The sequence below is a fragment of the Mauremys mutica genome, chromosome 1 (assembly GCF_020497125.1).
Source record: "Mauremys mutica isolate MM-2020 ecotype Southern chromosome 1, ASM2049712v1, whole genome shotgun sequence".
In the NCBI taxonomy this organism is placed as follows: domain Eukaryota; kingdom Metazoa; phylum Chordata; order Testudines; family Geoemydidae; genus Mauremys; species Mauremys mutica.
The window spans coordinates 360,625,368-360,650,427 of NC_059072.1; the positions used below are offsets into that span (position 1 = coordinate 360,625,368).

General features: G+C 44.2%; 1 protein-coding gene across 1 annotated transcript; it reads left to right on the plus strand.

Moving 5' to 3' along the window:
* Window positions 1–9,502: 9,502 nt before the first annotated feature.
* LOC123377075 (olfactory receptor 52H1-like) lies at window positions 9,503–10,450 on the plus strand. Its single transcript, XM_045029503.1, has one exon. The coding sequence runs from the start codon at window positions 9,503–9,505 to the stop codon at window positions 10,448–10,450; it is 948 nt and encodes a 315-aa protein (XP_044885438.1).
* The last annotated feature ends 14,610 nt before the right edge of the window (window positions 10,451–25,060 follow it).

The following is a 25,060-nucleotide window of genomic DNA, read 5'->3' on the forward strand; positions in this document are numbered from 1 at the left end:
AGGTTCAGAGAACCTTGAGAATAATTAATGATTAGAAAATGTGCCTTGTAGTGATAGACTCAAGGAGCTTAATCAATTTAGCCTCACGAAGAGAAGATTAAGGGGTGACTTGATCCCAGTCTGTAAATACCTGCACGGGCAACAACGTTTAACAATGGGCTCTTCGATCTGTCAGAGAAAGTTACGAAGTGATCCAGTGGTTGGAAGCTGAAGCTAGACACATTCAGACTAGAACTAAAGTGTAATTCTTTTAACAATGAGGGTAATAAACCATGGGAACAATTTATCAAATAATGTGGTAGGTTCTCCAGCAATGACAATTTTTAAATTAAGGCAGGAAGTTGTTATCACAGTGCTCCTCTAGGACTTATTTTAGAGCAGGCCTTTTGCCTGTGCTATGCAGGGGTCAGGCAAGGCAATCACAGTGGTGCCTTCTGGCCTTCAGATCTAGGAACGTTTGACTCTGCACAATGGAGTTAATTGCATGGCCCACCTGCATGGGGTGTTGTTCTGATCAATGTTTTAGAGACTGCGAGGCACTCGGGTGGTGCAGTAACTGGAGCCAGAGCTATATGCATTGCAGAGATTTCAGCTCGGCGTCCCTCACTAGGATGGTTTGGGGCACTGGGTGGAGAACCTGAACTCTTCCCAAACCCCCTTGGTGATGAAGCCTATCAATAGACAAATTGGAGGACTGGGCCAAAAGAAATCTGATGAGGTTCAACTAGGACAACTGCAGAGTCCTGCACTTAGGATGGAAGAATCCCATGAACTGCTACAGGCTGGGGACTCCCTGGCTAAACAGCAGTTCTGCAGAAAAGCCCTGGGAATTACAGTGGATGAGAAGCTGGATATGAGTCAGCAGTGTGCCCTTGTTGCCAAGAAGGCTAACAGCATATTGGGCTGCATTAGTTGAGGCATTGCCAGCAGATTGAGGGAAGTGATTATTCCCCTCTATTCAGCACTGGTGGGGCCATATCTGGAGTATTGCATGCAGTTTTGGATCCCCAGTACGGAAGGGATGTGAAGAAATAGAAGAGAGTCAAACGGAGGGCAACAAAAATGATTAGGGGGATGGGTCACATGACTTATGAGGAGAGGCTGTTCCAAGTGGGCTCATTTAGTCTGCAGAAGTAAAGAGTGAGGGGGGATTTGATAGCAGCCTTCTGCTAACTGAAGGGGGTTCCAAAGAGGATGGAGCTGGGCTGTTCTCAGTGGTGACAGATGATGGAACAAGGAGCAATGGTCTCTAGTTGCAGTAGGGGAGGTCTAGGTTGGATATTAGGAAAAACTGTTTCCCTAGGATGGTGATGAAGCACTGGAATGTTATCTAGCAAGGTGGTGGAATCTCCATCCATAGAGGTTTTCTAAGGCCCGGCAGGGATGATTTAGTTGGGGTTGATCCTGTTGAGTAGGGGATTGGACTAGATGACCTCCTGAGGTTTCTTCCAACCCTCGTCTTCTATGATTCTATGATTAGCACAGAACCTTTTCTCTAGTGAGTTCTTCGCTCCCCCTGCAGCTTGGCAGTAAAGTGGGGGAATGAGGACATGCTTTCAGAGAACAAAGGATCTGGACAGAGTTGCTTGGATGACTAGAGCCCTGCTGAGCTGCTTCTCGGTCTGATCCTCACCCCACCCATTCCATGAGCAATGAGAGCTGCTCTAGCACTGGAGACAGTCCCTCACACTCTGCATCCAAATTTTCATCATCATCAAGTTTGGGGATATCTGGATCTGGGGGAGGGTGATGTTTGGGTCCTATAGAGAGCTAGCAGCAGCAATTTCAAGCTGAGCTTGGGTCACACCCCTTACTATTAAGAATGTGCATGGCCTTGCTTTAAAGCATGTGCATGTCTCATGCTTGAATATGAGGAGGAGACTCTCTGAGCTGTGCCTCAGTTACCTAGTGACTCTGTGAGCCAGTAACTTATATATCTGGCTGTCTGTAGCCTAATCCTGTTCCTTACAATGGGGGGCTCTGTAGCCAAGGGCACAGGGAAACAGTGTCAAGGGACCACATGGGAATCTCAGCATTCAACATAGTGGTGTGATTATGAGATGTGATTATGACATAACCAGTTAAGCTGACTGGTGTTTAATTTCCTGGATTGTCCTTATTTCCCTTTTTATAAATGGGCACTATATCTTCCCTTTTCCAGTCTTCTGAAATCTCTCCCATATTCCATGACTAAAGGCTCGGATATCACCTTGGTCAGCTCCTTGAGTATTCTAGGATCGTTTCATCAGGCTCTGGCGATTTGAAGACATCTAACTTGTCTAAATATTTTTTAACTTGTTCTTTCCCTATTTTAGCCTCTGATCCTACCTAATTTTTATTGGCATTCACAAACAATCACCACCAGCGTTCTTGGTGAACACTGAAACAAAGAAGTCATTAAGTACCTCTGTCATTTCCACATTTTCGGTTATTGTTTTCACCCCTCATTGAGTAATGGGCCTATGCTGTCCTTGGTCTTCCTCTTGCATCTAATGTATTTGTAAAATGTTTTCTTGTTACCCTTTATGTCTCTAGCTACTTTGATCTAGTTTGGTACCTTAGCCTTTCTAATTTTGCCCTTACATACTTGTCTTATTTGTTTATATTCATTCTTTGTAATTTGTCCGAGTTTCCACTTTTTGTATGACTCTTTTTTTTTTAGATCAATGAAGATCTCCTGGTTAAGCCAAGATGGTCTCTTCCATACCTCCTATCTTTTCTACACCATAGAGTAGTGTGCTTTTGTGCCCTTAACAATGTTTCTTTGAAAAACTGCTAACTGCCTTCAATTGTATTTCCTCTTAGACTTGCTTCCCATGGGATGTTACCTATCAATACCCTGAGATTTCTAAAGTCTGGCTTCTTGAAATCCATTGTCTTTATTTTGCTGTTCTCCCTCCTACCATTCCTTAGAATCATGAACATGATCACTTTCACTCAAGCTGCCTTCCACTTTCAAATTCTCAACCAGTTCCTCCCTATTTGTCCAAATCAAATCTAGAACAGCCTCTCCCCTAGTAGCTTTCTCCACCTTCTGGAATATAAAAAAATGTCTCCAATGCATTCCAAGAACTTTTTGGATATTCTGTGCCCTGCTGTGTTATTTTCCCAGCAGATGTCTGGGTAGTTGAAGTGCCCCATCACCATCACATCCTGTACTTTGGATGTTTTTGTTTGTTGTTTATAAAAAGGCTCATCCACATCTTCTTGCTGGTTAGGCGGCCTGTAGTAGACCCCTACAATGATATCATCCTTGGTTTTTACCCCTTTTATCCTTACCCAGAGACTTTGGACAAGTCTGTCTCCTATTTCCATCTCAACCTCAGACCAACTGTATAGATGTTTAATATATAAGGCAACACCTTCTCCCTTTTTTTCCGGCCTCTCCTTCCTGAGCTAGCCATACCCTTATATACCAATATTCCAGTCATGCGTATTATCCCACCAAGTCTTTGTGATGCCAACTATGTCACAGTTGTGTTCATTTACTAGCATTATGAATTCTTCCTGCTTATTCCCCATACTTCTGGCATTAGTATACAGACATTTAAGATACTGATTTTATCCCTCCCGGTTCTGTCTTGACCTTCTTTGATCTCTGCTATTACAGCCCATTCTCCCCCTCCCCAATTTCTGACCCTTCTCCCAGGCCTCAATGTTTTTGACTTACCTTTGGGGTTTGGTCACCTGCCCCCTTCTAACCTAGTTTAAAGCCCTCCTCACTACGTTAGCCAGTCTGTATCCAAATATGCTCTTCCTCTTCCTTGATAGGTGGACCCCATCTCTGCTTAGCATCCTTCTTCTTTGAACAGCATCCCATGGTCAAGGAATCCAAAGCCCTCAGGGTTTCAGGAAGAGAGACTGGTGCATTGCCATCTCCACATTGAGGGAGGGGCATGCTGGGTTATAAAAAAAAGGGGATAGAGAATAAGAATATAAATTAATGGTACACCCACATCTCAAATACTGCGTACAGATGTGGTCTCCTCATCTCAAAAAAGATATTCTAGCATTAGAAAAGGTTCAGAAAAGGGCAACTAAAATGATTAGGGGTTTGGAGAGGGTCCCACATGAGGAGAGATTAAAGAGGCTAGGACTCTTCAGCTTGGAAAAGAGGAGACTAATGGGGGGATATGATAGAGGTCTATAAAATCATGAGTGATGTGGAGAAAGTGGATAAGGAAAAGTTATTTACTTACTCCCATAATACAAGAACTAGGGGTCACCAAAGGAAATTAATAGGCAGCAGGTTTAAAACAAATACAAGCATGTTCTTCTTCACGCAGCGCATAGTCAACTTGTGGAACTCCTTACCTGAGGAGGTTGTGAAGGCTAGGACTATAACCGAGTTTAAAAGAGAACTGGATAAATTCATGGAGGTTATGTCCATTAATGGCTATTAGCCAGGATGGATAAGGAATGGTGTCCCTAGCCTCTGTTTGTCAGATGGTGGAGATGGATGGTAGGAGAGAGATCACTTGATCATTACCTGTTAGGTTCACTCCCTCTGGGGCACCTGGCATTGGCGGTAGACAAGATACTGGGCTAGACGGACCTTTGCTCTGACCCAGTTCGGCTGTTCTTATAAACTTATGCTGGTCAAGCTTCTGATCAGGACAATATGATACAGCTCTGGGTCCTAGGCTGGCAAGAACTTTCTGGTGCCTTGCTATTGCTGGTTCATGAGTGACTAGTGAAAGTATCCATGTAATGGCAGCTGAGTGGATCCCTGTCAGTGTATGACTGTGTAAGTGGAAGACCTGGATTACAGCTTGTCATGGCCTCACCATGTGATAGGGGGCTGAGATTGGTGTGCCTGAGGCACTGCACTTCCAGCTTGCACAGAGAGGAAGTCTGTCAAACCAATACATCACAGACGATCAGAGTTGGAAGGGACCTCAGGAGGTCATGTAGTCTGACACCCTGCTTAAAGCAGAACCAATCCCCCTGACAGATTTTTGCCCCAATCCCTAAATGGCCCCCTCAAGGATTGAACTCACAACCCTGGGTTTAGCAAGTCAATGCTCAAACCACTGAGCTATCCCTCTCCCCAAACCCAGTGCCTTCTCAGAGGTCCTGCTAGACCTTGAGTCCGTTTCCCTCTTGTCATGTGCTCAGTTACTGACAGAGAGACTGTGGTTACAGGCAAAGAACTCTGGACTCCTGGGTTCTGTCATGATTCGCTGTGCGACCTTGGCCAAGTCATGTCTCCCTATCCCTCAGTTTACCTATCTGTATAATGTGGATATGTTCCCATTCACAATCCTTAAATGAAACATTACTCAGGAGAATTAGTGGTCTTTGATACCTTGGACAGCTCTGTGTGCCTGCAGAAACTGCTCATATTTCCCCTTAGTCATCTTTCTCCAGATCATTCTGTCTACTATCTACCAAGCCAATCTGGCATGTACAGGGTATCAGACCGTATGGAGACCTAAGATTAACCCCAGTTTTCTTGCTAATCAACTATAATTTTTTTTCAATATACACAAATACACAGAGCAGCCAATTCCTCTCTGACTCAGCACAAAGCCCAAGTGTTCTCATGTCCCTTAGGATGACCATTTAATTACTGTTTACTGTTAAAGCTGGATAAACAGCACAGAAGCGCAGACAGGCTTGTCTCCAGCCTGTTAACATCCAGATTCCTCTTCTCCCCTAGATGCTGAGTGAACCCCACTGGGATTTCACAGAGCTATAATATAGCTGGTGCACATCCCAGTGTCAGTTCTCAGTGTTCAATGTTGCTGCAGATGCTGGAGTGAGAGAGATGTAGATCACAACTATATGAGGGGGATTCCCAGGGAAGACACGTCTGTCTCAGAATTCACAGATACCCATCTCTTACTGAGGAGCTCACTTTCTCGACAAACCCAGTGCAACATGGGCGTGATGAGAGAGAGTGTAAGTCTGGGGTCCTTTCCACTCTGCACAGCCATTAAACATACTTAGGCCCTTACCACAGGACATGAGCTTGCTCCAGTATCATGGTCCAGAATGTCCCTCTTTGCTGTGTCCCCATGGCTGAAATCTGCCTGCATTTCATTGGTACAGGAGATCCTTCAATGCACAGACACTATCCTCCTCTTAAATTCCAGGGCTCTGGTAGCTAACAGGTGCATGGGGCAGGGTGTGTGCGTGGGGATTCTTACCTGACTTTTTATCTGCTGGAAAGCATGGAGGTGCTTGGGCTCTTCATTGAAACAATTATAAGACTTTTTCAACATAGGCAAAACATCTTCTCTCCTAGCTTAATTCAAGAAGTTGGCCCTACTGTTATGCTTGAAAATTTCAAAAAAACAATCCAGCCAGATGCAGACACCAAGGATGGGAAATTTCAGTCCAAATGATTAATGTTGGCAAACTTATAAAGAACAGAAAATGAGGTCTCCTAACTGAAGGTGTCAGACAGACTTAACTAAAGTTGCTGCCATCGGCATGATCCACAATGGCCAATCCATTTGTGAATCACATCCAGGTAAGCTCTTCTTTCCATAATGATGGTGGCAAGGAGATCCATAGTCTAAATATGGATTATGTAAACAATTTTCTTTTCTCAATGTTATATGTTCAGACTTTCAACTTAATTCCATGTTCCCTTTTCTCTGTGTTAAGATACACAGTAAATATGAATGCTTGATCGACTTTCTTTATTGATAGATTCATGGGGTTTAAGATCAGAGGTGACATTAGATCATCCAGTCTGATCTCCTGTATAACACAGGCTATTACATTTCATCCAGTTGCCCCTGTATTGAGCTCCATGACTTGTGCTTGACTAAGACGTGATATACACTAGGATTTTACATTATGGAGTCACAGAGCCATAGGCTTAGAAGGAACCTCAAGAGTCATCTAATCTGACCCCTGCTGAGATGCAGGATTTGATGTATCTTTATCATGCCAGACAGATAGCTATCTGATTCCTTTGGAAAACCTCCAGCAAAAGAGATCGAATGACCTTCCCAGGCATCTTTTCCTTTATCCTACTGTTCTTACGTTAGAAATTTCTTCCTGCGATTTCATCTAAATCTGCTATGCTGTAGTTTGAACCCATTGCCTTTTGTCCTGTCCTTTGCAACAAGAGCGAACAACTTTCCTCCACATTTTTATGGAAGCATTTCAAGTATTTAAACACTGCTATTGTGTCCTCTCTAAATCTACTCTTTTAGACACTAAACATATCCGGTTCCTTCACCTTGCTCATATGTCTTGTACTTCTTCCCTTTGATCATCCTTGTCACTCACCTCTGGATCCTCTCCAACAGTAGTGATCAAAACTGGGCAGAGTACTCCAGATGAGGCCCAACGAGCGACAAGTAGAGTGGTAATATCACCTCTTGTGACTTACATGCTATCCTTCTGATAATGCAACTTAACATTGCATTTTCATTTTTTGAAACAGCAAAAATAATCCACACTCTTGAGAGATGTAGCTATATCAAATTAAACTCAGTGTAGACAGCATGAGGTCAATAGAAGAATTCTTCCATCTACCTAGCTATTACCTCTGAGGGAGGTAGATTACCTACGCTGATGGGAGAACCCCTGCCGTCGTTGTAAGTAGTGTCTACAGTGAAGCATTATGACAGCACTGCTGTAGTGCTTTCAGTGTGTGTTCCAACAGGTAATCACCTTCAGTGCTAAACCTTTGGCCCTTATTTCCAACTGAAATATGTCTGGCTTCAGCTTCCAGCCACTGGATCTTGCTCTGCCTTTCTCTGCTAGATTTCAGAGCCCATTAGTACCCAGGGTTTTTTCCCTTCTCCAAATCATTGATGGAAATATTGAACAGCATCAGTGCTAAAACCAGTCCCTGCAGCCCACCACTAGAAACACCTCCATTCCCTGACAATGACCCACTGATAACTGCCTTCTGAGATTAGTCAGTTATCCAGGTTTTAGTCCATTTAATATGCTATTGCATTGTGTTCTTTTTGCATCTGAATGTTTTCTCCTACTAAATCAAATGCCTCAGAGAAATCAAAGTCTTTTGTATCTGGATCATTCCATTCATCAACCAAATATGTATTGTCATTAAAGGATGAAATCGGATTGATTTGAGAAAACCTGTTTTCCATAAACCATGGTGTTGTCTGGCACTAATTATATTCCTCGACTGTTTTTTTTAACTAATCCCATACCAGGATTTTTTCCATTTGTTCCCTCACCTTGTCAAATATTTTTAATAAACTGTCCCTTTATTTTGCTGTAGTTTACATTTAACACAGAACTGTTCTCTATATGCCATTTTTCTTTGTCTCTGCTGCTGCCTGATTGCCTATATCCCGTTCCGAATGAGAGTGTGTGGTCGATCTGGGAGTTTGTAACTCATGTTCATAATTCTAATGTAGCACTGTAGATGCTGTTTAAAATCCTCCTTGACTGCTAATGCACTGGAAAGTATTTAATCACCTCAGGTGATAGGAGCAATTGATACTGCTTCGAAACAAAAATATATCTTGAACCTATCTATTGTTAGCTGCAAAATCAACAAGTTTCCTTTCTCTTTGTTACATGTTGCTTCCCCTCCCACCCCCTTAATTGCTGTCTGTAAATTGCCATTGAACCGGTTTTTTGTGCAAAGTTTTCTGCTTTCTTGACAGTAGCTTTGTAGCTCGGTAATAATTTCTTCTTAAAGAAGTCCCAATTTCAGTCCCATTTTTTTTGTCTAAATTTTTCCTTTATCTTTATCTTTATTTTTATCTTTGGGGGAGGGAGAGCTCAGTGGTTTGAGCATTGGTCTGCTAAACCCAGGTTTGTGAGTTCATTCCTCAAGGGGGCCATTCAGGAACCTGGGGTTAAAAAAAAGCAAGACAACAAAAAAAACTGGGATTTGTCCTGCTCTGAGCAGGGGGTTGGACTAGATGACCTCAAGAGGTCCCTTCCAACCCTGAGATTCTATCATCTTTCTCTTTGTTTTGGCCACTACTGCGAATGAGCAGTTTTTTTCATGGAGCTGCTAAAAGTGAGGCCCAGGTATTTTCCCTGGGATGTGTTCCAATTGGGACATTTCCCCCAGCATCTGTCTTGGCAAAGATTTGGGTTTTTTCCACTCTCACATTTTGAACAACCGGGTGCATGGCTCTAGCCTGGATTTCATTGCATTGAGGAACAATGATGGATAACCAGAATCCACACTTGTGTTTCCTGCTTGTGCCTTTTCAGGTTTCCCTCAACACAACATGTAGGAATTATTGATGGATGGAGCACCATAAAAATGGAACTGGCATTAGTAGGGTTAACATTTTTCATAGTTTATTAATCTCAAAAATAAAAATGGCATTTTTCTGTGTGTAAAGAGTGAGCAATCTGTTTCACCCATGAGACCATCCTCCAGTTGTGCATGTAGTGTCTCATATTAACATTCTCTCTCCATCCAGGCATTTGTACTGAGACCTTCATCCTAGACCCTGGGCACCTACAGGAAGGCAGAGGAATATCTGGTACATGCAGGAGACATTGATCTGCCGGAGAGTTGGATACCTTCTCCCCATACTCCATGTCAGATTCCAACACAACCGACTTCACCAACCCCTCCACCTTCATCCTGCTGGGCATTCCTGGCCTGGAGGTGGTCCATATCTGGATCTCCATCCCCTTCTGCACCATGTATGTCATAGCCATCTTGGGGAACTTCATCATCCTGTTTATTGTGAAGACGGAGCCAAGCCTCCATGGCCCCATGTACTATTTTCTCTGCATGCTGGCCATCACCGACCTCGTGCTGTGCACGTGCACGATTCCCAAAATGCTGAGCATCTTCTGGTTCAATTCCAGGGAGATCAATTTCAGTGCCTGTCTCACCCAGATGTTCTTCATTAATTGCTTCTTTGCAATGGAGTCTGGGATCTTCATGGCCATGGCTTTTGATCGCTATGTGGCCATCTGTGATCCCCTGAGACATTCCACCACCCTGAGAAATCCTGTGGTGGCCAAGATCGGCCTGGCTGTGACGTTGCGTGGCAGCATGCTCGCACTGCCCTGTTCCTTGCTAGCAAGTCAGTGGCCATATTGCAGAACCAACATCATCCCCCACACATGCTGCGAGCACATGGCCGTGGTGAATCTGGCCTGTGCTAACATCCTCATCAGTAGTTACTACGGCCTCACTGTGGCAAACTTGGTCATCGCTGTAGATGTGTTTTTTATTGCCATGTCCTATACCCAGATCCTTAGGGCCATCTTCAGCCTCCCCACAAAGGACGCCCGGCTCAAGACTTTTGGGACCTGTGGCTCCCACCTCTGTTCCATTTTAGTCTTTTACATCCCAGGTCTCTTCTCTGTCCTCACGTATCGGTTTGGCCACCATGTGGCCCTGCCTTTCCATGTTCTCTTTGCTAATGTGTGCATCCTGGTGCCCCCCATGCTAAATCCCATCATTTTCGGGGTGAGGACCAAACGGATCCGGGACAGGCTGCTCCGGCTTTTTACTCATAAAGAGACCTAATGTTTTCTCCTGGTGCTCTGGCTCTCAGCCCGAGCTCTGCACAGAGCTGGCTTGTGACATGGTGCTGAGCCCTGCTCCCTGGATCACATACTGGATGATCAGAGAGACATTAAACACTCTCTTGACCTTACTGTGTTGTTTTAAGAACGAGGAGTGTTTAGTGTCACAATTGGGGAATTGTTCTGTGTACAACGCACTGAACTGACAGCTTTCAAACTGCTGGTAACTTGACCCCCGAGGCAACACCCCTTGCCCCACCTCTTGCACCAAGGCCCTGCCCCTCCTCTGCTTCTTCCCTCCCAAAGCCATGCCCCAGCTGCAAGGGGGCCATTTAAGATTTTGGGAGGGGTAATAACTTTATCCATGATTTAAGGGTCTATTTAGGCACTCAAAACTCTTAGCAAGTAGCTGACAGGAGCACTGTATCTAATTCCTATATAAAAGAAAGGAAAATAAATAAATATTAGATCCACTCATGTTATACTTCGAAAATGAAAACCAGCAGGATCTTATTCAGAGGATATGGCAATATGCCACATTTATTGTGAATACAGAAAGACTCAGAGTAAGCAATCAGTTACAGCTATAACATTCCATTCACTCACAAATTAATTCACACAGAGAGAAGTTCTGCAAGGTACTTTCATGTGCCAGCAATGCCCCTCTGCCATGTACATTGGCCAAACCGGAAAGTCTCTCCGCGAAAGAATAAATGGACACAAATCTGACATCAGGAATCATAACATTCAAAAACCAGTAGGAGAACACATCAACCTCTCTGGTCACTCAGTAACAGATTTAAAGGTGGCAATTTTGCAACAGAAAAAGCTTCAAAAACAGACTCCAACGAGAAACTGCTAAGCTTGAATCAATATGCAAACTAGATACCATTACATTTGGCTTGAATACAGACTGGGAGTGGCTGGGTCATTACACAAATTGAATCTATTTCCCCATGTTAAGTATCCTCACACCTTTTCATCAACTGTCTGAAATGGGCCATTTTGATTATCACTACAAAAGTTTTTTCCCCTCCTGCTGATAATAGCTCATCTTAATTAATTAGCCTGTTAGAGTTGGTAGGGAACTTTCACCTTTTCATGTTCTCTGTATGTGTGTATATATATATATATATATGTGTGTGTGTTCTTACTATATGTTCCATTCTATGCATTTGATGATGGGACTGTAGCCCACGAAAGCTTATACTCAAATACATTTGTTAGTCTCTAAGGTGCCACGAGAACTCCTGCTCTTTTTGTGGATACTTGTTAACATGGTTGCTACTCTGAAACCTGTTTGTTTGCATGTATCACTTTTGTACCTGAAGTTATCAGCACTGACAATGTGCCTGCATTTCAAATCTGTTTGTTCCTGTTGTAACTTCCATAAGGCAGCGTACATCCAGTCTTCCCAGCACATTGAGAATGGACTATTCAACTCGATGGCACATCACTGAACACAATGGGCCATGCACGAAGCTTATCTCCACCTAATGGACTTTCTTGTGGACATTCTAGCCAGAATATGGGTAATGGCCCCTGCTATGATTCATGAAAGCACGCAAAGGCATGTGACCAGCTTACATGGAGAACTGTTTGCACCATCAGGATGAGACACTGTTTGAATCAAATCCTGTCTCATTTATATCAAAGAGATAGCAATTTTGCTTTATGGTTATCTACTTTGATCTGTACACTTGTTACTTATAATCAATTAATATCCATCTTTCTATAATTTATAAACCTGATGTAAATGTTTTACATAAAACAGTGTGTTATTTGAAGCGTAAAGTCAAATCTGCTCAGGAAATCTGCTGCTGCTTTGTCCTCTCCAGATTGAGGGAGGGATGGACTGTGTAATTAACTTACACTGGTCAGGCATCTGACAAGGACCAGGCGGTACAGCTCTGGGGTCCTAGACTGGGGAACTGGGTGGAATTGGCTGAAACCTCTCTATTGTGATTTCATGAGTGGCTGGTGAAAGCATTCACATAACTCAGCTGGGTGTATCCCTGCCTGTGAATATTTTGTGAGTGCAACAGCTGGAGGGGTTTGCAACTTGTGACATTATCACAGGGTAAGAGGGTGCCCAGACTGGTGTGTCAGAGGTCTCAGTGGTACTCCAGTTCCACGTTGCAACCTGCAGAAATCTGTCATAACAGCATGGCAAACAGGGTGAAATGCACAACTTGTTCTGAATGAGATTTGTTCTTCATACACTGGGTGGAGATTTTAAGTGAGACTTTGTGCGATGACTGGAGATCACTTGCGGGGGGTGGGGGCAGCATTACAGGCCTGGAGTGGAAAGTGTTATTTTTAGAGTATTTACACTCGGTGTGTCAGAGTGGAGAATCAGCCTTGCAACAGTAAAGCTGCAAGGCTTGGACTTGGACCAAGTAACTATCAGTGTGGGAATGAACAAGAAGCGGCAATGCATTATGGTTTAGACTGCAAAGGATTTTCAATGGCAACTACAGAATCATTGCTGCTTTGGCAGCAACATCACCATTCTTATGTATTCACATGGACTTGTTGAGGGAGTATATTTGTTAGTGGGAAAAACTGGAGACGACCTATTTTGTGAATGTCACTGGGTGGGATCTGACAAGTTGAGGATTAATTGTAACAGCACCAAGTGGGGAGGAGTGAAAGATCAGTGGTTTGAGCATTGGCATGTTAAACCCAGTGTTGTGAGTTCAATCTTTGATGGGATCATTTAGGGAAGTTGCAGATTATTCCTGCTTTGAGCAGGGGGTTGGACTAGATGACCTCCTGAGGTCCCTTCCAACCCTGGTATTCTAAGTGCACTCAGCTGTGGAATGGTATCCCTAAGTGGACCATCCTGGGGAAAAGGCAATTCATTTTGGACTGAAATATATCTCATTCCCAAATGCTGAAAGAGAATATTTGAAAGAAGCAAAATTGCAAATAGTGACACCAGGAGAAGAATGGAAAATTCTTTTGCCTTACACTTGGAAAGCCCCAGGTTTATCAGGAGGTTTACAACAGGGGTAAAGGATTTTGGAAGAAAGTGTGGTTAAGGCGTGCCTTGGTCAAATAGTTATTAACATGCAGCCCAGTATGGCAGGGAAAAGACTCCTTCAGGGACCCCATGGAGTAAAAGGCATGGAGGTATGCATTTTGGAGCCATCTGTAAGTAATTTAAGTGGAGGATATGTGGTCAAACCAAAGTGAAGAAGCAAATGGTGATTAATTCAACCCACACTCAGAAGATGGTAATTATGGACCTCACTTTAGCAAACATTTCAGCAATAGGACCCCAGTGTGGAAACTTTGTTCAACCCTTGTATAAGGGCTGGAGGAATTGAATAAATCTTCATGATATTCCCAGACTGCATAAGTATTGAAAGAAAAGGGACATTTTAGGAACAATTGATGGCAGAGTAGGAATTCCTAATAGCATAAATGAGGAGGTGATTGCAAATAAAATAAATGCAGTGTATCAAAATATAAGAACATAAGAACATAAGAACGGCCATACCGGGTCAGACCAAAGGTCCATCTAGCCCAGTATCTGTCTACCGACAGTGGCCAATGCCAGGTGCCCCAGAGGGAGTTAACCTAACAGGCAATGATCAAGTGATCTCTCTCCTGCCATCCATCTCCATCCTCTGACGAACAGAGGCTAGGGACACCATTCTTACCCATCATAGCTAATAGCCATTTATGGACTTAGCCACCATGAATTTATCCAGTTCCCTTTTAAACCTTCAGAACCTCCTCAGGTAAGGAGTTCCACAAGTTGACTGTGCGCTGCGTGAAAAAGAACTTCTTTTTATTTGTTTTATACCTGCTACCTATTCAGTTCATTTGGTGACCCCTAGTTCTTGTATTATGGGAATAAGTAAATAACTTTTCTTTAGCCACTTTCTCAACATCACTCATGATTTTATATACCTCTATCATATCCCCCCTTAGTCTTCTCTTTTCCAAGCTGAAGAGTCCTAGCCTCTTTAATCTTTCCTCGTATGGGACCCTCTCCAAACCCCTAATCATTTTAGTTGCCCTTTTCTGAACCTTTTCTAGCGCTAGAATATCTTTTTTGAGGTGAGGAGACCACATCTGTACACAGTATTCGAAATGTGGGCGTACCATGGATTTATATAAGGGCAATAATATATTCTCAGTCTTATTCTCTATCCCCTTTTTAATGATTCCTAACATCCTGTTTGCTTTTTTGACCGCCTCTGCACACTGCGTGGACATCTTCAGAGAATTATCCACGATGACTCCAAGATCTTTTTCCTGACTTGTTGTAGCTAAATTAGCCCCCATCATGTTGTATGTATAGTTGGGGTTATTTTTTCCAATGTGCATTACTTTACATTTATCCACATTAAATTTCATTTGCCATTTTGTTGCCCAATCACTTAGTTTTGTGAGATCTTTTTGAAGTTCTTCACAATCTGCTTTGGTCTTAATTATCTTGAGTAGTTTAGTATCATCTGCAAATTTTGCCACCTCACTGTTCACCTCTTTCTCCAGATCATTTATGAATAAATTGAATAGGATTGGTCCTAGGACTGACCCTTGGGGAACACCACTAGTGACCCCTCTCCAATCTGAGAATTTACCATTAATTCCTACCCTTTGTTCCCTGTCCTTTAACCAGTTCTCAGTCCATGAAAGGACCTTCCCTTTTATCCCATGACAGCTTAATTATGTAAGAGCCTTTGGTGAGGGACCTTGTCAAAGGCTTTCTGGAAATCTAAGTACACTATGTCCTCCGGATCCCCCATGTCCACATGTTTGTTGACCCCTTCAAAGAACTCTAATAGATTAGTAAGACACGATTTCCCTTTACAGTAACCATGTTGACTATTGCTCAACAGTTTATGTTTTTCTATGTGTCTGACAATTTTATTCGTAACCATTGTTTCGACTAATTTGCCCGGTACCGACGTTAGACTTACCGGTCTGTAATTGCCGGGATCACCACTAGAGACCTTTTTAAATATTGGCGTTACATTAGCTAACTTACAGTCATTGGGTACCGATGCCAATGTAAAGGACAGGTTACAAACCTTAGGTTTTTTTTGTTTGTTTGTTTGTTTGTTTTTTTCACAGGTTAAAGCAAGTGACCTGTAGCCTTTATTTTAAATTTAAAGTTAATTTTAGTGATGTTCTTTTACACTATGGAGGCTGGTGGCTACGGTCTCGTGTTCATCAGAGTTAGCTCAGCCTGTTTTAGATCTAGAGCTCATAGGAACACATGAAACCACAGGCAAGTAACACAGACAATCACAAGAACAAGGGCCACTCTCTTATCAATTGTATTAAAGTTACTGTCACGGAATCACCGGGGCGATGCTCTGGAACTACTCCATACGAAGCCTGTCAGGACTCTGGGGGAAGGGAGCCTCCTCTCTCTGAGCAGACTGTCTCCTGGGCAAGAAGCTTACACAGCTTCCACCTTCCTGGGTCTGACCTCGGAGTATTCAGCATCCCCTTCTCACACCGTGCACTTCCCTCAGTAAGTCTACCAGGGTGGGGTTCCTGGGGAAGCCAGAGGGCCCTGCACCCCAACTCCACAGTCAGACGTGACTCTCAGCCAGCCGGTAAAACAGAAGGTTTATTAGTCGACAGTAACGCAGCATGGAACAGAGCTTGCTAGCACAGAAATCAGTGACTTTCAGCCAAGTCCACCTTGGGGGGAGGGGAGCCCAGAGCCAGGGCTCTGGTCCTCACTCTGCGCCTCAAGCCAGCCAAGACTAATTCGCTTCCAGCTGCCTGGCCCCTGCCCTGCCCATTGCTCCTACTCCGGCCTTTGTTTCCCTTCCCGGGCCAAGAGTCACCTGGTCGCATCCCCCTCCCGGTCTCAGGTTACGAAGGGGCAGCCATAGTATGCATGCAGGCATAGGCACCGACTCCGTGGGAGCACCCACAGGGAAAAGTTAGTGAGTGCTCTGCACCCACTGGCAGCCAAGCTCCCACCCCACCTCACCTGCTCCTCCACCTCCTCCCTTGAATGTGCCGCGTTTCCGCTCTTCTGCCTACCTCCCAGCGCTTGCATTTGAGTTCTTTCTGAACTCTTGGGTGAATGCCATCGGGTCCCGGTGACTTGTTAATATTGAGTTTATCAATTAATTCCAAAACCTCCTCTAGTGACACTTCAATATGTGACAGTTCCTCAGATTTGTCACCTACAAAAGCCAGCTCAGGTTTGGGAATCTCCCTAACATCCTCAGCTGTGAAGACTGAAGCAAAGAATCCATTTAGTTTCTCCACAATGACTTTATCGTCTTTAAGCGCTCCTTTTGTATTTTGATCGTCAAGGGGCCCCACTGGTTGTTTAGCAGGCTTCCTGCTTCTGATGTACTTAAAAAACATTTTGTTATTACCTTTGGAGTTTTTGGCTAGCCATTCTTCAAACTCCTCTTTGGCTTTTCTTATTACACTCTTGCACTTAAGTTGGCAGTGTTTGTGCTCCTTTCTATTTGCCTCACTAGGATTTGACTTCCACTTTTTAAAGGAAGTCTTTTTATATCTCACTGCTTCTTTTACATGGTTGTTAAGCCACGGTGGCTCTTTTTTAGTTCTTTTACTGTGTTTCTTAATTTGGGGTATGCATTGAAGTTGGGCGTCTATTATGGTGTCTTTAAAAAGAGCCCATGCAACTTGCATGATTTCACTTTAGTCACTGTACCTTTTAACTTTTGTCTAACTAACCCCCTCATTTTTGTATAGTTCCCCCTTTTGAAATTAAATGCCACAGTGTTGGACAGTTGAGGTGTTCTTCCCACCACAGGGATGTTGAATGCTATTGTATTATGGTCACTATTTCCAAGCGGTCCTGCTATCGTTACCTCTTGGACCAGCTCCTGCGCTCCACTCAGGATTAAATCTAGAGTTGCCTCTCCCCTTGTGGGTTCCCGTACCAGCTGCTCCATGAAGCTGTCATTTAAAGGATCGAGAAATTTTATCTCTGCATTTTGTCCTGAAGTGAAATGTTCCCAGTCAATATGGGGATAATTGAAATCCCCCACTATTATTGGGTTCTTAATTTTGATAGCCTCTCTAATTTCCCTTAGCATTTCATCATCACTATTACTGTCCTGGTCAGGTGGTCGATAATAGATCCCTAATGTTATATTTTTACTAGAGCTTGAAATTTCTACCCATAGAGATTCTATGGAACATGTGGATTTGCTTAAGATTTTTACTTCATTTGAATCTACATTTTCTTTCACATATAGTGCCACTCCTCCCCCTGCACGACCTGTTCTGTCCTTCCGATATATTTTGTACCCCAGAATGTTTGTGTCCCATAGATTTCTCTCAGTCCACCGGGTTTCTGTGATGCCTATTATATCAATATCCTCCTTTATCACAAGGCACTCTAGTTCACCCATCTTATTATTTAGACTTCTAGCATTTGTGTAGAAGCACTTTAAAAACTTGTCCCTGTTTATTAGCCTGCCTTTTTCCGATGTGCCAGATTCTTTTTTTTGTGACTGTTTATCATCTGATCCGGCCCTTACATTATACTTCTCATTCCTCTGCTCCTGACTATAACCTGGAGATTCTCTATCATCAGACTCTCCCCTAAGAAAAGTTTGTGTCCGATCCACTGTTTAGTGCCAGCAGTCTGGTTCCACTTTGGTTTAGGTGGAGCCCATCTCTCCTGTATAGGCTCCTCCCATCCCAGAAGTTTCCCCAGTTCCTAATGAACGTGAACCCCTCCTCTCTACACCATCGTCTCATCCACGCATTGAGACTCTGAAGCTCTGCCTGCCTACCTGGCCCTGCGCGTGGAACAGGGAGCATTTCTGAGAATGCCTCCATAGAGGTCCTGGATTTCAGTCTCTTCCCTAGCAGCCTAAATTTGGCTTCCAGGACATCTCTCCTGCCCTTCCCTATGTCATTGGTACCTACATGTACCAAGACCACCGGCTCCTCCCCAGCACTACACATAAGTCTGTCTAGATACCTCGAGAGATCCGCAACCTTCGCACCAGGCAGGCAAGTCACCATATGGTTCTCCTGGTCATCACAAACCCAGCTATCTACATTTCTAATAATCGAATCTCCCATTACTAACAACTGCTTTTTCCTAGAAACTGGAGTTCCCTCCCTCGGAGAGGCAACCTCAGTGCGAGAGGCAACCCCAGCACCATCTGGAAGGACGGTCCCAACTACGGGAAGGTTTTCCTATGCTCCCATTGACTGCTCTGCTTCCCTGGGACGTTCTTCCTCCTCAACAGCAGAGGGGCTGTCTGAGTGGAGGTGGGACAATTCTACAGTGTCTCGGAAAGCCTCATCGACATACCTCTCTGCCTCTCTTAGCTCCTCCAGTTCCGCCACCCTGGCCCGCAAAGTCCGTACATGGTCTCTGAGGGCCAGGAGCTCCTTGCACCGACTGCACACATACGCCACCAGCCCACAGGGCAGGTAATCATACATGGAACTTTCAGTGCAATAAACTGGATAGCTCCTACTCTGCTGATGGGCTTCTGCCTGCATTGTCTCCTAGTTAATGGACGGGTGGTTTACAGAAAGGGGTTTTGAAATGTGGTTTGGTTTATAGGTTTTAAGGGGACTACAGGGAAGGGGTTAGGGCCAGCGAGGGGCTCCCACTCCCTTCCCAAACTCCCTTGCGAAACTCCCTGTTAGCAGCCCCTGTTCGCAAAGCTCCCTGGTTGCTTGTGCGCGGCTTTATAAAGCCCTGGCCTGAGTGAATGGCCCACCCACTGATTAAGGCTCAGCCAATTACCAGAGGCTTCGAGCTTTCAAACCTTCCTTTGAAGCTCACGGCCTCCAACTGCCAGCCACAGCACACGGTCCTTCAAACAACCAACCAAGCAAACAGACTGACAAACACAAGCTCAGCACACAGCAAGTAACCCCCAAACACAAACAAACACACACTACAGACAGTCACTTACCCCACAGATGCTGTATTTGCTCCTCCTTCACCTGGAGAACTCGCTTGCGAAACTCCCTCTTAGCAGCCCCTGTTCGCCAAAGGATTTAGCAGTGCTCTGAGTATATCTTTAGATCAGCGGAATTGCATACAGGATGGGGTGGCAGAGACTTTAGAGAAATAGAAGCAATCCCAAGAAAAGGATCATCTCTGCCTCTTGCAGGCTGTTGGTGTCCTCTCGAGTCATGTTTTCTTGGCCCTAGCATACATGCAAATGTAGATGTGGATTAGTGATATGGTAAAGAACATGACTTGAGAGGGTATGACTGGGACACTCCCATTGGAAATCAGGAGCATTAGTTGAAAACATTCCCCCCAGACAGAGAGATTTACAATCCTGGTGGAAAATGGTAAATTTTACCTATGACAAAGGATTTGGAGAAATCAGTTTATTAGTTTTATTAATGCTGGAAATAGAGATAAGGTGGGTTTTCCCCATTGTAGTCTTGGGCCTTAATATTAACTAAACAGGGATGGAACCCCTGGATTACAGGGTGTGAGTAATAAAAGAGGCCTGGGGTGGAAGGCAGTAGAATTGGGAGCCTATTTAGAAGAATTTTGGATTGGATCTGAATGCAATACAAAGACTTTGTAGTCACAAGATGTGTGTTTATAAGTAATAGAGAGAAAACACCTATATTTATTGAAATGAATTTGCTTATTGTAAAAATGTTATTTGAATACTCCTTCCTCCTCCGCCTCTTGAAAGGAGGCATTTTTCCCAATTACTCTTGATGACAATTCATTGGCAAGAGCAAACCCCATTTCTGTCAAAAAGGTGTGGAAGTGGGTTGATCTTCAGGGAGGGTGAATAGAGATGCCAGACCCCCGTAGGATGCTGAGAGCTGAGTGGCCCCTCACATGTGGGGTCAGGGGAGGCTGGGCAAGCAGCTGGGGGTCTCCTGTTTTCTCTTTGGAAAATATGGTCACCCTAGTCCAGGGCCTGCTGAGTGTAGGAGGCTGGAGCAGGGCTAGTGCTGCCATCTAGGGGTGTGGTTCTATAGCACGAGGGACAGAGGATCATGATTTGAACTAGAGCTGGGCTGGAAAACAGAGATATTTCCCCCCACGAAACCCAAACAAAAATGTTTCCTTTTCACTCATCTTTGAGATGAGTTTCTCTGAAAGCTCAGCTGCCATGATGCTGCCCAGCTGCAGCTGCCAGGATCCACAAGAGAAATTGGAGGCTTTTCATCTGCCTCTTCCTCATATAGTAAATGAAGGTTGCACTGACAGAGTCTATGGCTGCACTCTGGTATGGAAAGGTCAACAGTTCCCGACCAGTCTATGGCTGGGGTACTATGTCCATCAGCTACTCTAACCAGCCTTCCCATCTCTGTGCAGCCCCCTCTGCCCTGTACAAGGCCCCTTCAGCAGATCCTGTGGGCAGTGGCTACTGTGACAGGCCCTGGTAGCACATCTCTGATGAACCTGTGCTAGCCGGGAGCTGGAGAGGGTCCTAGAGCAGTTGTGGAGGCCCATAGATTGTGGGTGGGTGGGTCTAACTACCAGTGCATCACTGAGATCTGTGCATAACTTTAGGGATTCAGGGATCCTGGGTCCCCCTTTTCATTCCTCAGGGAGAAGGGAAGGGACCTTGCATCATGGAATGATCCAAGGAAAATTTCCCATTTAGGGAGCCTTATGGAATCGCCCTTCCCTGGCCTCCACCCTGGATTTGTAATGCGGGAAAGGGGGCTATCAGGAAGAAATTTGGTCCTAAGTTATTATTAATTAATTATGATTGTTATTATTATAATATATTATTTCAGCAAGATCACAGCTGTGATGGCATCATGGTTACCACTCGGCCGCCCTCAGGGTAGCCTGGTGACTAATTGGAACCACACGGACAGTGATAACAAGCCCAGATTCCAGGGATAGAGCCTACAGCAGGGCTGGCGCTGCAGTCCAATTAGGTAGCATCACCACGTGTCCCCTGTGATTTGGCCTCCTGCAGTTTGCCATTGGCCGTGATGGGTGTTAAAGCTGGTGCACACTAAGCCAAGCAGCTGAGGTTCCCTGATGGCCAAGTGGCCACCAAGGGAATGTGCAGACATGCTTCATAAAGGCAGCTGCCTCCCTGTCTGAACAAATGCTGCATGTGCAGACTCTCCGATGAATCCTTGTCCTTTTGGGTGAAGATTTCTGGTGTCAGCGGCTCCCCTTTTGCAGGAATTGGGTACGTTGTCAGGTTTCACTATCTTTTAAAATGAGAAGTGAAGGGGAAAGGCTGTGAGCTGTTTCCATTTGCAGATGTTCTGTGCAGCGGCAGAGGACTCAGCTGGGCTGTCGGGGTGACACAGTGACAGGGGCCGGGGGGCAGGCAGCACTAGGTAGCTTGGAAACCCCTCCCCTACATCTGCCCATGCTCCATGGTGGGCTCTTCACGCTTCAGAGAAATCTGAGATTCAAAGCAACCTTGGAGTATTAAAACCCCGATGCCTCGAGTCAGGATTTCTCAAGGGCTCCCATTTCTAGAGGTGCCGTGTGCTCTGGGCCCCATCCTGCCAGGGGCTGAGCGAGAGGAGATCCCACGGAATCTCAGTGACTAGTTCAAAAATCACCTCAGGTTTATTTGCTTCTGGAAATTTAATCAGCAAATGCATTTTCAAAGAGTTTATTCTCTGGCTCAATTGTGAACACAGGAATTCAGAGCTGTGTTGCTCTGTGGTAACAGGTCTGATAGGGCTTATTTGTGTTTCCTGACAGGCTGAGGACTTCACCATTTTACCCTGTGGATAATCCATAGAGTTACGGGGCTACCGGCATCTCTGCCCCTCTCTGGTCTCCGAGTGCCACATGTCAGGTCTCGGTCCCTGCCCTCTCATGGGATGGAATCCCACAATCCTCCCACCACCCTAGATTAGAATATATGGCACATGGACAGCTTGCTGAGCTGGTCTGAGTGGGTTCAGCACCTGCGGTTCTTCCCTTTGGGAGTCTGTGAGCAGTGGTGAGACGAGTGACCAGGCAGCCTTCTGGAACTCAAATACTGTTTAATCTGAACAGCAGGAATAAAGTGTAACATGGGAGAATAAGAGGGTTTTCAAACAACAGTCTGTACACATCTCTGACCCCAAGCCCTCCCAATCTGATGGGGACCCAGGCAGACCCAGGGCCTTATGACTTCCCCAGCACTGTCTGTGCCTGTCAGTCTGAAGAGCTTCTCAGAAACAGCTGCCAGACCTCTGGAGATACTCCAGGCTCTTCCAAACATGTAGCTCTGGTGTTATCTCTAAAGCTCCCTGGGTTGATTACTGAGCCATGGCTTTTCTTAAGCTGTTGCTTCTCTTCTTTCATGTTTTCCAGCAGCCTGCTGTTAAACTAAGAAGAGCCACAGGGTTTCACCCAATGTAGCCATAACATAAACATCCCAATAGTTCACCCAATATAGCTCTACAACAAACATCCCAACAACAGGGTTTAACAGACACATTCATTATGGCAGCTCAGCTCCATGTCTGTCCCTGTGCCATTCCTGGGTGCTATGGATTTTATGAATACCGAACAGAGACAGTCAGAGAAAGAGAGAGCATTAGACTCCTTTCATGTGGGAATTTCCATTTCCATGAATATTCATGCATTTGACGTTGAAATTCATTTCCTGCAAACACTTATTGCAGCTGAATAATAGGTGCTGGGGTTACTAGGTATGAGAGTGTGGGAACTCTAGGAATGAATATTTTCTATACTGATCCCGATGCCTATTACCACTCTGGATACAGGCTACAAACTGACAGAACAGAACCTGAGGAGAACCAGTCAGCTATTAACCCAGGGACAGAGGAGCTACTAGACTTTTATTTGCTGAAAAGTGACTGAATGAGGGCTGAGATGCTGCAAAATGTTCAGGTTCTCAAGAAATCCAAATGACAGATGCTACATTTTAAGTCCCACTCTAACCTGAGAAATCAACTCTGAAAGAAAATGAAAGAGGAAAGAATGGGTTGACATTCTTGTAAATGTTATGCCAAATACTCCAAATACCGTTTACAATTGGTTTTGCTATTAACTATTTTTTTTCAGTGAAATGTTGTAGGATACTGTCTCCTGGTAAACTCATGAGAAGTTGTTTCAAACATTTATATTCAGGGTCAGGCACACAATAACTGAAGTACCTGTGCAAGACTTTCCAAAATGTTCGGAAAGAACAAAACTGCTGGTCTGTGTTTCAGCAAAGAGTACAGCTGGGGTGCAGGAAAGGGGAGTGTTATAATCTTTTACAATAATTTATGCCCATCAGCTGTCACACGGACATGGCTGAGGTAACTTGCCCACTCAACTGGATATTAGTTGAAACCTAGTGTTTGCCCTATTCATCTATGTGTGGGAGCAATCCCTCCCCAGCCAAGCTGAAGTAACTGTCCATTTCAGCTTGTAACTTCCAAAATATCTATAGACCCTTGCATAGGGAGAGGATGCAGGTCCTGTGAGGATGAAGAAAAGCCTGTAGGATGATTGAACTCTCTGGATTCAGTCAACATTGGCCAGGCCAAGCACCTCAGCTTGCAGGTCAGAATATCACCAGGAGCATTTTGTAAGGGAAAGTTAATAGAGTCCAGTTCTGATAGAATTTACCATGTAAATATGGATTGATATAGTTAAAGCTACTGTTATTTAAGCACCTGTCACTAAGAATTTATCCCATGTACTGGAAAAAGTCAGTGGCATAATTTAGACTATCAGGAGTGGAGAAAATTAATATATATATATATATGTATATATATATATAGATGTAGTTAAAGCTACTGTTATTTAAGCACCTGTCACTAAGAATTTATCCCATGTACTGGAAAAAGTCAGTGGCATAGTTTAGACTATCAGGAGTGGAGAAAATTAATACATATACATATATATATATTATATATATACATACATATACATATATATATATTATGTGTATGTATATATATAATATATATATATATGTATATGTATTGATTTTCTCCACTCCTGATAGTCTAAACTATGCCACTGACTTATATAGCAAGGCAACGAAATACTTTATATATAGCTTCAATGCAAGACAGATAACTACAATGACCATATTTCCCTTGCATTTGCCATGTGTTTACCCACATATCATGATACAATAAGCCACAGTCAGAAGTGGAGGTGTCTGTGGTATGGTCTCAGAGTAGCAGCCATGTTAGTCTGTATCCATAGAAAGAACAGGAGTACTTGTGGCACCTTCGAGATGTCAATGGGGCCAAGAGATTAGCAGCATTCAAAGAGGGACTGGATACTTATCTGCATAATCAGGAATCCAATTACAGTAGTTTTGGATGGGCGATAAACCTTCCTGATTTACACCACAAAATATGTCAAACTACTGAGGATCAGGGGGAAACTTTCCTTGGGAGCAGGTTTTCCTATAGCTTCCTATTGCAGGGCTGTTTCCACCTTCCTCTGTAGCATCTGGAACTGGCCACTGGTTATTGGGCTAGATGGATTGCAGATCTGATCCAGTCTGGCAGTGCCTATCTTCCTATCAGTGGTATAAATCCAAGACTATATTTATGCTGATCTTCCGTGAGCTCCTAGGCGTCTCTAGACTTGCACTGAGAGCAGAATGATGCCTCACTAATTATCATCTAATCTCCTGTTCTTTTTCCTTTCAGGAAGGAAAGCTCAAAACTCCTTGGACCTGCCCAGTACATT

Coding starts and splice junctions, on each gene's coding strand:
- LOC123377075 (XM_045029503.1), top strand. CDS start 9,503: ATGTCAGATTCCAACACAACCGACTTCACCAACCCCTCCACCTTCATC.